General features: G+C 28.6%; 1 protein-coding gene and 1 pseudogene across 1 annotated transcript; both read right to left on the bottom strand.

Moving 5' to 3' along the window:
- Positions 1-859: 859 nt before the first annotated feature.
- On the bottom strand, positions 860-7,082 carry LOC124910557 (annotated as a pseudogene).
- Positions 7,083-7,875: 793 nt separating this feature from the next.
- LOC124910560 lies at positions 7,876-9,326 on the bottom strand. The gene is made up of 5 exons (XM_047451226.1): positions 8,938-9,326; positions 8,771-8,864; positions 8,621-8,675; positions 8,375-8,516; positions 7,876-8,304 (listed from the first exon to the last, which is right to left on the bottom strand). Exons 1-5 carry the CDS (start codon positions 9,091-9,093, stop codon positions 8,227-8,229), a joined length of 525 nt encoding a protein of 174 aa, XP_047307182.1. The 5' UTR covers positions 9,094-9,326; the 3' UTR covers positions 7,876-8,226.
- Positions 9,327-15,765: the final 6,439 nt, after the last annotated feature.

Raw genomic sequence — 15,765 nt, 5'->3', positions numbered from 1 at the left:
GGTTTGTCGGTACCGAGAGATGAACGAGACATATGAAAAAGTGTGAAGTCCAAGATTGAGGGTCCAATTGGGTTAGTGGTTAATTTTGAATGATGGATAAAGAGGTGTGGTCAATTGAGAATTGATTGTTGATTTGTTGAAGTGAGAAGTAAAGAGATATTGACTAAGATCGGTGAAGTTGATTTGTCGAGAGAATATAGAGATGTATGGAAAAAAATGTGAGTCACAATATTAGGGTTAGTGAGTGCTTTGCCGAGAGAATAAAGATATATATAAAAAAGTGTGAGTCACAATATGATGGTCATTGGGGGTTATGATTAAGTTTGACGAGAGATAAGTGGTATGTCATCAATTGAGGTCGATTAGTTTTGGGTGAGTAATTTATCGAGAGAATAAAAGAGGCATATGAAAAAGTGTGAGTCGCAGATGAGGGTCCAATTGAGGAGTTACGTGTATGTGCCGAAAGAATAAAATATAGATTAACATTAAGTTTAAATTCTTAATTTTTACTAACTAAACCAATTTTAAAATTAATTAAATTGAATATTATTAATTTTATCTAAATATTTATAGATAAATAATATTTGTATTCATATTTTGTTTAATTATTTTTTGAAAGAAAAATTTAATTATTTAAAACTATAGTTAAGATGAACTTTTTAATGATATCTATAGGGAAAAATTATGAATGAAAAAGAGAATTTTGAATTTTTTAAAAATTATTCTGGGACCCTAAGGTAGGTCCTCTGATGGATGGAATTAAACTATCTTTTCAAGTATACTTAATATTGATTTTATGCCCATATAAACACTTATTTCGTTTTTAGGTTTTGAGTGGTATTGTTTGGTTCTCTCTAATTGAATACTCTATTAGATTTAATAATTATATATATCAAGGTGATCATTCGGTGCAGTGACATATAACATTAAAGATCATTAAAGTACATTCTATAAATATTTTTTTTTAATCCAAAACATCATCTCAAATCTCAAACAATGTGAAGAAGGAAGAAAAATCTATCAAAATGTCTAATGCTAATGTTCACTTCATACCAGTTTTGTGGTTTGGTTTCATGATTGCCTCCAAGAATCTAAACATCCATCGATCTAGCAATCCTGCGAAACAGAAAAAAGTTGAGAGAATGTGAGGTCCATAAGTTGATTCATTTATAACGGTGAAATGTTATGCTAATGGAAGTGAAAAGATGTTCTCAAACCTGTCAAGGCAAATGTTCCGCCCAAGACAGCACATAACCGAGTAATGAAATGGAGGAAACTACGACGTTCCTCTTTGATCGTAACAGTAATTGGGGAAGATCATACAAGAAGTAGACAGCTGTATGTACACAACCAGAGTAATAATAACGAACATAGTAAGTAACATATACAGAAGATTGAAGAATCGTGTGAATTTCGAGCCAGAAACTGTAAGCTTGACGATTGAAGATACCTGGCCAAGTCCTGTCATGCTCGTTCATGGGAGAGAAATATTCCGTGACAGAAAATTGATTAGTTGGTACAACTTCCTTTGATAGGTATCTGTACTCAGTTGGAACAATCTGCAGAAATTAACCACATTTGTTTATATATGTACACTTTTTATTTGACCAGTTTCAATATAATTCTTGTCCTAGAATATTTGTTGAACATATTATTAATTAACAAAATAATTGACCTTTATATAGTATTTGAATGTGCCACTTGCTCCGTGTAGTATCCGTTCTGTCCCATCTAGTGGGTTGTGAATTCCTGGATATTTTGGCCCAAATGACAAATCATGAACAACGTGACTCACATTCACGTTGATAGCCCCTCCGAATATCTGTCAGAATGCTTCTAAAAACCATCAATTATCGTATCTTAACTAAAATGGAACCAGAAAGATTTAAGTACAAATTGCTAAGAATCACAAATTGCTAAGAATCGGAAAAAAAAAACATAACAAGCAAAGAATCTCAAAAGTCTGGAAACATGATATCATAATTGATAAAGAAAGGGAATGGGTGAAGACTGAAGACAACATATTCTAGTAAATAAGATCAATATGAATTCCAACTGACTATACCCTAGATCTTGTATTATGCCTCACGGAAGATTTTGACGTCAATATGAATTAACTTATATTCTAAATAGTTACTGAACTAACATTAACAAAATGAATTTTGGGTAATTCCAGCTGTTACAGATCACACACCAAAAGAATGATTTTTGTGACACATCGACTAGCATACTCATGCAATTTATTCCCAGCTATTTATGTTCATCACTTCTCTCCTAGTCTTACTACTACTTTGTCTGACGCTCAGTGAAAATGATATAGGTCCAAGACATAATTAAAATACACATATCCTGACATGAAACTGTTACGAGAGGATTTTAGGGTTAGGTTTTCTAACCCTTAATAAGTCGACGGATTGTTAACGAAGTCGGCAAGTTCGGTAATTTCGGTAATTTCGTTGTTAATAAGCTGTATTCACACAGCAGGTTTTTAGTTTGGAATAAGCTGTTACACAGCATATGAAAGGTCTTCTAACAGTTGAGCAACTGCATTAGTTATAATGGGCAGTAACAGCTGGCCTTGCCAGCTGGCAAAGGCAGTTAGAGAGTCATGTAAAGGGTGAATGATTCTGCCTTAAATACTTGCGGAACTGGAATAGAAACGACTGATGAATTGACTCTTCAGGTAACCTGATTAACTCTTCCTATTCCCATTCTACATATCGTCTAATCTCTTCTTCTAATTCAATCTCTTCTTCCTATCAATTGCAGATCTGCAATTATTCTCATTCTCTATTCCTCTAATCTCTCATCTTATCGGCACATCTTATCGGCAGTTACTAAGGTACTGTCAAACCTAGATTTTATATTGTATACGTATAGTTCTCATAATAACAGAAACATGTTAAATGGACAACACCTAATCTAGAAACATGTTATGTGGACATTCGTTCAAGATAAACTAACCATTTGAGCAACAAAAATGTTTAAACCATGAACAGAAATATGGAAGTTCCCCGCAACTCTCTGGACATCTAGAACTCCATATACCTGCAAGCCACATTACACTAATTTATGTTATCATCTTTATGAGTTTATTTCCACCTCAAACAAGGATTAGACCCATACCCGACACCCTTCTCCATTAGCCAGAGCTTGTTTCACCTTCTTCATCATTTTATCAGCATCTTCATCAAAACCATGTGTATGCTGATCTTTGTGCTCTGAATCATCCTTGTGATCTTTACCATCCTCTCCTGAGAAGATAATGTGAGAGTTTTTCTGATAAAAATGAGACGAGTAGCTTAACAGTAAACTAAGAGGAATTCCTTCAGATTCAACAGATTTTCAGTTTGATATATCAAAAGGAAACAGCTGTAAATGTGTTTTAAGTCACTCTATTAAGTAGAACAAGCTTGTTTTTGTGAACACTTCTGCTAGGCTAAAGAAAACTACATTTGCCTCAGTTCATCAAATCTTGTTTTCTAGATTATAAGTAATTTCTTGCTCCTAAATAATATCCAGAGCCTTAAGATAAAAGGATGACTAAACTGCTCTGTCCAACTAGAGTTTAAAATAAAAGATATATCAGCCTTTTCTCAATCAAAAGATGAATTGTGTGTTAAATGTTAGGCTTTGTTAGCATTACCATGTGTATGGGAAGAGTGTTCCTTCTCCACAAGGTCCGACAAGTATTCAGCATCTAAAATGTGCCCATCACGACTCATGCGGAGCTGCACGATAGGAAATTCATGAGATGGAACATATTGTCAAGGAAGAAAACACACAAAGATAAGTTTCAAATGTTGAACAGACAAGAAAAACAAGCATACAAACTGAAATAGGTAATATTTGTAACTAATGCATTATTGTATATCAACTTGAAGCGAGTACTACGATCCCATAAAGGGATAGTAATATACTAGTAGAAATTATAATGCAGTAATCAAAATAACAATTAAAAAAATCAAAACAAGTGTAAGTGATTCATGCATAGGAGGATAACCAGTACAAATCCATACTCTTCTTTTAAAATGCCAATAATATGATATATTAAACTGCATAGATAACTCAAGAGAAAAAAAGGTATACAGAAAGAAGTAAGAGCAATTCTTACTTTCCATATATTTGTACTTAGATCAACCTCATGCTTTCCAGACATGTCAATAGCATCAACACTTAGCACTGCAAGTAAAATATGAACAAATCATAATGTCTGCAAAAATTTCACATGCAGAAAACAAATACTTGAGGGCTTAAAATATGTTTTAAAGACTTGGAATGTGTATCAATATATAAGTCTAGCAATTATAAAATAGCTGAACAACCAACCATCACAAGGTAAAGAGGGAAATGTCACGTTAATATGGATTGGAAGAGTCTCTCCACGTTTCAAATCAACAGCCATCTGCCATTTTTTAATTCTTAAGATTAGAGATCTCATATCCAAAAGCATATTGGCTATATAATTGTAATTTATGGAAATATGACATGAAAGAAATTCACAAACCTGGTGCACTGTATTTGTGGTGAGATAATATCCCAGCTCATGGAAAAATAAGGTCGCCATTATTCCGAGGCCCAAGATTGAGACTATGTCCACAATAAATAACTATAGTTAATTTAGATAATCAAGAATCTGAAACAATATGAATAAGACGGGTAACTCAGTCAACATAGATATATTGTTCTCTTATTTCAGTGAACACGACAGAAATATTTTTTCCAAAAGCACAAATGTCGACAGGCCCAGATAATGAACCTGGAGAGTCTACAAAACCCCGTACTGTACAGACTACACAAAAAGTTTGCTCAAGTGTTCCACATACTGTTCATCATCAGAGGGTCTTAATCCAATGTCTGATGTTACAGTATCAGTCAGCTATCAGCTGACAAAAACAACTCATAAGAATCAAACCACTCAAAAGAAGGAATAACAAACAAACTTAACAGCTATTCTACATTAGAATAATCACAATAAACCAACATCGTTTTTGCTCGGTAAGGAGTTGCTTTAACAATATATAGCTGCAATCCTAACATATGGTTATAAAAACATGTGTTAATCAGTATGTATAGTTTGATTTTTTTTTTGAAAAATGTCAACCTTTTATTAAAAAAAAACGCAAGATGCGTTCAAACATTACAAAGGGGAGGGAAAAGCACAGCAAGAAATAAAAATAAAATAATATTGTCCCTTCTATTCCACATTCAAGGTACGATAAGCTTCTCTTGCCATCTTCTTACACGCAGTGTCCCATCGTCCCTTTCCCTAAACAATAACATATTTTCCATAATGCAATAGTCCAGGAATAAACCTAACCATGCTACTCAGTTTTCCTTGGTGTATAATTATGGAACATATTAGAGAATATTTTGGTTAGAGTATGCTTTAAGTGTCTTGTAGGTGAAGGTTAGGATTTTTTCTTGATCATATCGATAGCAGAAAGTGTAAACAAGCTTAAGGGTTTGCAAATGATGTTATGATGCTCATTGTTCAATGATTTCGAATTGTGTTACTGTCTTAACAACCATTGTCTAGGTTATGTGAGATACTGTATGACTATGGGTTCCCAAGGGTAAGTTTCATTGATGTTTCCCTTTTCAATAAAAAAACATAAGTTATTTCCATTTTCTTCATTAGTTTTATAAATCTAACTTCTTACTATTTAGCGATTATCAGATCATAAGATACACCCAGGATCATCATACTAGAAGGCATACCATAACAGAAAAATAAGTTGCAACTGCTTGTTCTATAGAAATGTGAAATTGTGAAGGACTCATTGGAGAATGCATCAACCATAGTTGACTAGAAAATCTTATTCAGAATATAAACGCGCAAATTAATAAATGACCATTATCAACCTCAATAGGCTTATAGAATTTAACAAATCACAAGAGAAACATAAATTTGTATAACTGCATCAACAAAATAAGTTAAAATACACAAAAACAGTACCAAGTGCTCCTGACGAGGTTTTCTGCAAAAGATGATCTTCTGCACGCGGAAATGCATCAATGCTTTTTATTGCTTGTTTCACACCCATCTTTCTAATGATTGTGATTCTCTAGCAGCTTGCAATGCTTCAAAGATGACAATTCACACTTGAACCTAAAACAAGATACAGAAACAAACAGTAACTACATCATTTCAAAGGTTAAGGGAAACACAACTTAAAACAAAGAACTACTTGTATGTCTTATGTCAGCTTTAAAAAAATTAAGCCGTAAAATATAAAATACATCTTTATAATGAAGTAAAGAAAAACCTATGAGATTCAAGAGTTTTACATCACAATTACACTAAAAGTACATCTTTTTTTTAAGCCGGGGTACAAAAGATACATTTACAAGTGCTTACAATTGACACCTGCATCTTGTAAGTAAAGGATAAATTGCACTAGCTAATCGCTATATAGGCCACATACAAGCAAATGACATAACTATCAATCATATTATCGGTTCTACTTCCATATCTAATATGCAGTCCACTGTGAAAATGCTTGCACAACTAAGTTATTGAACAAAAACAAAATGGTTATATTAGTAAGGTCTAACTCAAAAATGATTACCATCTGTCAATACATACATAATTTACAAAAAAATCATACATTTACAAGTAGATTAAACTCCAGTACTGAAATTACTCTGCAATAAAAGAAAATCAAGACTTTCAGAATCCAATATTGATTTCGTAACATGAACATTCATAATTCTGAACTTAGATGTTTTTCAATCACAACCTACACAAGGAGAGTCCGATTCCGTCACTCTAAAACAATATACATAATAATGGAAAAGAAAAGTGAAACAAGGATACGATACATGAGTTGAATACATCAAACCGTTAAGCATAAACCGCAGATGCAGAGGTATATACAAATCTAAATAAGTAATAACTGGTGGAAGAAGGAAGAACAGACTCACCGACGAAACGACGACGAATTTAGCGTTTTACAGAAATTGAATCATTGGAGATCGATCGAAGCCTTTCTCTCAAGCAGTCTAGACTAAGATGAGTCTTTCATTCGAATCGGAAACTAGTTTGAAACGCCGGTCTAGATATTCCGGTCCAGATTAGTCAATATTAGCCAATTCCCTTCCTTAGCAAAATGCTCTCACTCTATGAAATTATTAGAAAATTTTATTAATTATTTTCATTTTATATATCTGAAACGTATCAAATAAAATAAATTAAATTAATAATAATGATGAGAATATTGAGTAAGGAGTTTTTTTTAGGTCAGTTATTGTTATTTTCTTATTTAATTAACTAATGACATGAATCATAATTATAATTAACTATTTTTTATAAATTAAATTAAAAGTCACAAGAATAAACTCTTGTTTAAAACCAAACAATGGCTGACATGATATTTGTAAAAATATTTTATGAATCATAATCTAGATTATAATATAATATTTTTCAAATTATTGTCTAAATTATTTTAAAGGTCATTGTAATTTTTATTATAGTCAATATAATAGCATTAATTCAACCTCAAATTTGAATGTGCTTCCATAAACAAAACAAAAATTTATCCTTGATGACAAAATTGGTTTATGGTCAATTGAGATTTTAAATTTTTTTCAAATTTTATAATTTGGGTAACTTATATTTAAGGTTATACAAAACAAAGTCTTAACGATTTCAAACGCGATTAACTTATTGTGCGTGTCATTTTGACCTCGTTCTAAAGAGCTCTAAATTGTAAGGTTTCAAAAGAAAATGTCTAAATTCTCAATAAATTTAACTAAACATGGATGCTTCTTAAGACAAATTAGTGTTTTTCAGATCAAATAGAAGATCAAATAATCCAAGCTGTGTAACAAATCTTTCTCATAAAGGAATGGTAATTTACAAAGATACACCATTAGCATAATGTACTACTTACTGAGTTACAACCCATCATTTGTTCAGCAAAAGAAAGCAGATTCTTGATCAGAATAACCCACAATTATCCAGGAAATGAACTTGATTCAAGATAACAATGCGCACCCACAATTAGATGAACAATACAATGATTCAATATAAAGGTTTGTATGTAGACTAATTTACATTTTGGAAGTCACTCAAAATCACTCTTGTACAGGCTGAAATCGTGCTGCCATCCTAAGATATTCCTGTCTCTATACAATATCATTGTTTGTTGTTAGGTTTTGGGCAAATGACTATCTTTTTCAAACAAGGAATGTCAGATTGATGGAGGTTAATAGGACACTAGTTCATCGACATGTATCTGTGGCTGCTGCACATAAAGCCTTCCAAACCGGCACTAAAATTCCCACTGGGGGCCGTAGGTCCTAGATAATGTGAATGGAAAACATGAGAATGGAAGAAGAATGTTCATTAGAAATAACATCATCAGTTTACCTTAAAAACCAGAATAAGCTCTTCCTCCCTCCCATGCATAAGCAGAGACAATGTCCAATAACATGTCATTGGTGTTAAACATTCAGCAAGAACAGGTTTTAGAATCTTGTGCATGGGAATGAATCGACGGTTGGTTCTTCCCCTACCCAGAGAAAATAGATCACAAGTTGTTAAAAGAATCTTGAAATTGTGAATTGAACAAAAGTATTCATTTTTAGTAGTTGGATATGATATGATATGATATACCTGGTGTAATGTGTTTCTAGTTGGATTCCAAAAGCTGGCATTATCACAACAGATTCTATAGGCATTGATTGACAAAATGAATCAAACAAGTAAAGCAGCTACTACAATCTTGGTTAATTAAGAGACTGGTTTTGTTCTTCATATGTTTACCTTTAACAACCTTAGGACGAACCCATTTAAGAATGAAAATAGCAGTAAATAGGAAGACCCAGTACAGAGATTGAGGAATCAATCTCTCATTTACCTGTGAAATCAACAAATTAACACAAAATCTAGTAAAGGGAAGTAAAAATCCAGAAAGCGATTAAAGAATTTACCATTGTCGGAAGGTGGAAGGCAACAGAAGATGCTGCAGCGAGAAATACTGCAGCATTGAAGAATCTACCATTACTACTCTTACGAACTTCGACGTGGTGGATGTCTACGGCATCAGAGTATGGATCATCTACTACGTACCGGAATCGCGTATCCATTTTCAAGGGGGTTATTGATCTCGCCCCATCTCTCGATCTATCTACGAACTTTGATGATTTTCCAAATCGAAAGAGGTTTCTGCAAATTTGGAATCGATTTTTCTTCTATGGATTGAGGGAAGGATGGGGACTTTGTCGGGATCAAATCCAGAGGCGATGGGAGACGGAAGTAGGAGAGACGGAAACGGAGGCGAGGCGGCAGTGAAGAGCTGCCGAAGGAAGACGGAGGCGGATTATACTTTAACCTTTTTGGATTTAATGATTTTGAAAGTTTAATTCTCATTTTGGAACTAAATAAAGTTTAAGTTGTGTATTTAATATCTTCTGATATTTATGTCTCGTTTTGATATTTTATTTTATTATTTTTTTAAGTTCAATATTGGGTTAATTGAGTCCATCTTTTCAGACTTATAATTTGGTTTCAGTTCAAATTATATGTAATTAATTTATTATTTAGGTGCTATTTATAAATAAATAAAATATTCATATTTATCATAAGTTTTATCTATCGAATTTTAAATCATCTCCCCGTGATAATCGTTTAATTCGATAGTTAAATTTGAGACATTAATATTTTATTTATTTATTTAAGAATAAAAAACCCAATAAGATAAAAAGAAAATGTTCAGAAATTTTAATTAATTGAAACCTAATAAAAAAACCCATAATTTTATTATTTTTAAACATTTATATATGTTTTAATTTTTTTTTAAAAGATAACACATACTTACCTAGTAAAGTAAAGTAATGATAAGGAGCCAAATATTTGTAACAAAAAGTAATCATTAAACTTGTTGACTAAGTATATATATTTTTTTTTCTCTTTTATCTCAATTAATAATTTCTCTTTTCTTAATATTTACATTTTCACTTTCTTCTTAAATACGGAGTATTTAATATTTTTTTTATTAAAAAACACTTCATAATTTTTATCTTTAATTTTTTATTATTATAAATATATTTTTTTTAAATTATTATATATGCCACTATAAGTACGTTTTAATTATTTCTTTCTCTCAATAATTTATTATTTTTTATTTATTTTAAATAAATTCTATAGTAGAGACAGAAACAAAATGAGAATATTTACGAAGAATTTGTTTTATATATATATATTTTTTATTTATTAATTTGTAATTATATATTTATATATTTGAATTAATTAATTTATATATTTTTAAGAGTAATAATTAAAAAAATAATAAATCAATAAATATAAATATAAGAGAGAATAAGAAGATAAATATAAAAAATTATTAAGTAATAATAAGTAGAATTATATATATATATATATATATATATATATATATATATATATATATTAAACTGTTATTTTTTTAAAAAATTCTCTATCTTATTTCTTTTTTAAATTTTATTCATTTTTTTTATTTCATATTTTTTTTAAGATTTATTAAAAATTCAATTCAACCCACCCATAATATTATAACTTATAGGATTTTTCTTTTTATATAGGTTGAATATTAGTAATTTGAGTTACATTTAGTTTCTAGTTTAAGTTTGAATAATTTATCTTTTAATGATTCAATTTCAAATTAAATAAAAATTTATAATAATTTTATAATAAAAAAGTTAAAGCAAATTAAGTAAATATTTATAATAATAAAAAAATTAAAGAGAAAAAAATTATTAAATATTTTTTTAAAATAAAAGAAAGTTTAAAAGAAAAATTATAAAATATTTTAAGTGACATGTACAATTTAAAATTAAAGAAAGAGAAAATAATAAGCATCATATCTATATATATATAATGATGCTTAATTTTTAAAGTGTCCGGATTGCCGGGTCGAGAGCTGTGGTTAATTTGGATACCTGGGTCGGATTGTGGGTTGACCCGTTTTTAAATTTAAAACGGTTAAAAATAAAATTAAAAATGCTAGAGGTATGTTTCGAACTTGCAACCTAACAAAAACAAGTACAACTCTTTAACCAACTAAGCTACAAAGACTTTATATTTTAAAATCAACACCAAATTTGATAAACGCGGGGCGTTTTAATATTTATATAAGTTCAACTTTTTAACTAACTAATCTCTATATATATAATGATGCTTAATTTTTAAAGTGTCCGGATTGCCGGGTCGAGAGCTGTGGTTAATTTGGATACTTGGGTCGGATTGTGGGTTGACCCGTTTTTAAATTTAAAACGGTTAAAAATAAAATTAAAATTGCTAGAGGTATGTTTCGAATTTGCAACCTAACAAAACAAGTACAACTCTTTAACCAACTAGGCTACAAAGACTTTATATTTTAAATTTAACACCAAATTTGGTAAACGCGGAACGTTTTAATATTAATATAAGTTCAACTTTTTAAATAACTAATATATAATGATGTTGAGTAAATGAATACTTGTGTCGGATTCTGGGTTGACTCACCCATAAACTTAAAACGGTTAAAAATAAAATAAAAAATGTTATCCGTAATTTTTTTCACGGTTTTTATATTATTATTCGTGCAAATGCACTGGCTAAATGCTAGTTTCTATAATGACATGTCAATTTTCACATCATTTTGCTGCCCCTACAATTTTTCACTCCCCTAGTTATTCCAATTTTAAATGAACACAATTTGGATGTAAATCAAACTTGTAATTTTTAGGTTTTTTTTTTACAATTCTTAACATTTAAACTAACTCAAGAGTTATATATTTTAAAAAAAAATCATAACAAATATTAATTTTTGTAAACAAATTTATTTACAACAATTGAGAATCATAACTCAAAGACCTCGTTTAGTCAATCCCATTAAATCTTAACCAATGACGCAATATATAGATTATCCAACTAGTGATAATTATCATTATAACGTCATAACTAATGCCCAAAATTGGCATCATGATGATATATCTCTCGTTCTACACAAATAATATCATAAAAGACATAATGCTACAATTGGTTGACATTAAAGGTTAGTGGGGCATTATGGAAGTGGCAATGCAATGAATAAGAAAAGTATAGGAAACAGATAGAAAATGTAGGTCACAACAACTATTATTAATTGTCAATATTAGTAGTCAAAAGATCAATAATCAATATAAACATAATACAAATTAACCTTTCAAAATGTTAGAATAAAATATATATCATTTCTATGTAAACAAATTTTAGAAAAAATGTAAATCATTTTTTAAGGATAAAAATAATATTATTTCAAAAAAAAAAATAGCATGAGGCATTTCCTTAAACGGGAAATTTGGGGAAACGACCCCACTGATAGGCCTAATAACTGATAGTGTAGGAGCATAAATTAAATAGCGTTGGTGACCATCTTTTTTTAATAACAATTATATCCTTGCGTAACGCAACTGAAGTTGCGTGACGCAACCGAAATTCTTTTTTTTCAATTTTTTTCGTCTCGCGATTACGTGACGCAACTGGGGCATTTTCGTCCAAAAAAAATTCATAATTAAAATTTTTTGAAAAATAAAAAAATAAAAGGCATTTTCGTCCAAAAACAGTAAAAGGGGTCACCAGCGGGTTTTTTTTTTAAACTCTGCACTTTCCGCATTTAAGACATTTTTGAGGGTCATCTCCTCAAATATAAAAAAAAAAAAAAAAACTAAAATATTCACTTGTGTCATTGAATTATTTATAAAAGAATAACAACTATGTTTTCTTTCATAATCCCTGTTCTAAATCATATGACAATTGAATGGTAACTTCACAAAATTAGATTTAAGTCAGATTTTTTTATTACTTGAATTTAAATGTAGGTGAAATAATATATGATAAATTTTAATTTATACAATATTAATAATATTTTGATAAATTTTCAGAATAGACATTTGACATAATTTTTGTTTGCATGGACTATTATTAATATATTTTCCTTACTATAATATTTTAATTTTAAATAATTTAATTGTAACAATTTCTAAGTTAACTATATATTATTAAAAATAAAGTATCATGCATAAATTTGAAAGATTAATCATTATTTTAGTTTAATATTAAATTTAATTATATACTTATTTGAATAATATAATGTTAGTTAATTGCATTTTGAGAGCCAACTATTTGTATTAGAGTAGGAAAATTTTTAATATTTTCGGTATATTAAAAATACTTTATCGTAAAATATTGAAAATATCGATTTCGGTATAGTATTTATAAACTAAATATATATATATATATATATATATATATATATATATATATTAATTAAACTCACAACCAATTCTAAATCTTAATAAATTTATTTTATTTTCTAAAAAATTAAAATTCAACTTTAAAAGTATATATTATTTCTCTATAATTTTAATAAATTATTTTATTCTTTAAACATATTCGATTTTAATTTAACTAGAAAAGCTTAACTTTTAAAAATTAATATAATTATTTTAACTTGAATATTATTTTGTATATAGGATGTCATACCAAAACTGTGATATATTATTTATATTTGGTATGTTACTCAATTATCTATGTTACTGAAATAATTGTATATATATGGTAAAGTTATAATTTTTTTTTATTAAAATTTTCGATACAGTACTTATCAGTAACGATATTTTCAGTAACGGTTTTCGTCCTCACTGATACCTCTTTTTCTACTAGTAAGTACACAACCCCTTATGAAGATAAATGTTTAATTTATTATATTAATTATACTAAATAGTTTAATTTCCCTTATATGTTTTTGGAATTTAAATTATTATTTATTATAAAAAAAATCATTAAAAATCAAACAAATTCACACATATTTTAGTAAGATATATAACTTATTTCATTGATTAATTTAATTTTCAAATTTCTTCCGTGAAATATATATACTTGAAAACTTATTATTCAAACTTAAGAAGTCTTCTTAATTCATTGACTTCCAATAATGTCTACATGACCCATCTAAAAGTTACCCTTTAACTGTGTGGACTCCATATTATACACTTCATCGTTTTTTTTTCTTTATTTTTCCTTTTTATTTTCTTTTATTTTCTTTTGTACTAAAGAAAACCCACTTTTTGACTTTTAATTTTAAGCTTAAACAACCGCACTCAACCCATGAATCAATAATACAAGTTTTGTTTTTACTATTTCAATTTACAACTAATGGTAATTAATTAAATAATTAAAAAATGTTAATTAATTTGACGTTTAAGAAAATAATGAGATCTAATAATAATTTTTCACGATTTTTAAAAATTGTGTTAGTGAAGAACATGGATGGCAGATTGGTCATTTTCATGTTATTGTCCATTTAAGAGTTTTTTTGTTTGGTTGGGTTATTTAAGCAACTAACATAATCAAACAACATCATTTCACTCTCCATTTTATTTTAAAATAACTTTTTCTATTTTATCATTTTATATTAACACTATTAAATTTTCTTTAATAATTAACATGAATTGAAAAAACACTGAGTTCAGTTCGAATTATTTAAATAACACAAACTAATTAAATATAATTTCACTATTTATTTTATTCATCATATTCCTCAATTATTAACTAAAATACTAAAATACGAACATTTTTATTAAAAAAACAAATATTGTTCTTCAAAATCATTGTCAATATTACCATTTTTTAAAAAAAAAACTTAAATTCGAACATTGCCCTTAGGTGTTTTTCTACTTTGAGAATGTGCAAACTTCAAGTCTTCAAGTCAAATGTGGTGGCCTTGGTGGGACCGGTTTGGAAGAAAGAATTGTCTTTGCTGATTTATTCATTCATATTCGATATTGTTTGTGAGAATTTCAAATTATGTTCGTCAATACGCGTGTCCGCGTAAATTATTACTAATTTTTATATAGAGAATTATAAATATTGTTTTATTATTTATTTTAATTAGATTTTTTTTATAAAAAATTAATTTTCATTAAATTTAATTTAAAGTTACAAATAAAAAATCATTTAATAAATAATACAAAATAAGATAAACAATTGATAATCTAGATATCTAATTGTATGAACAATTTATAATAAAAAATATTCAACAACAATCGTGCAATTTGTTGAGAATTACATGCCAGACAACTTCTATTGAGTTTTGAATGGTGACTTATGAAGTAAAGCAAAACCGAACGAATTAATTGAATAATATCGAAAATAAGAATCTCTACTAAATAGTTTGAGCGACAGTTAAAATTTAGCCAATTGTTGGTAAACATCACCGAAAAAGGTTATGCCAAATTATAATAGATCATCTACACATATGATTCAAATAATGAAAAATTTATACAAATTTTAAAAGAATACTTGTAAGAGTGTCTCTATATGTAATATTAAATCCAATAACTTCTTATTAAAAAATTAATAAAAAAAACTTCAAATTTAATTATTTTTGTCTTCTTTGCCTCTAAGAGAATGACGAGTATTTGCTTGTGAAATGATTACCATCATCTTAATCGAATTGTATGAACAATAAACGACCCACCAACGATTAAAAATTTGTTTTAGACTCCAAAATAATAATAAAAAATAATCCGACTAAAAAGTAATGTTAAGAAGAAAATGCAACACCAACCACACATGTGAGTGATGAAAAAAAAAACAATGATCCAAGGGTCTAGGAGAAATGACTTATCAATTTTTTTTTAGATTTATTTTTGATTGGAGGGAGAGAAAATATTTTAATTAATTGATATTATATATTTATGTTAGAATGACTTTGAGTTATAAATTTTGGTAATTTATCATTTAGTTCCGAGTCTTTA

This window comes from Impatiens glandulifera, chromosome 7, assembly GCF_907164915.1.
Source record: "Impatiens glandulifera chromosome 7, dImpGla2.1, whole genome shotgun sequence".
Classification (NCBI taxonomy): domain Eukaryota; kingdom Viridiplantae; phylum Streptophyta; class Magnoliopsida; order Ericales; family Balsaminaceae; genus Impatiens; species Impatiens glandulifera.
Note: the sequence above shows the minus strand (reverse complement) of the source record. Positions and strands in the feature narration are given on the sequence as shown.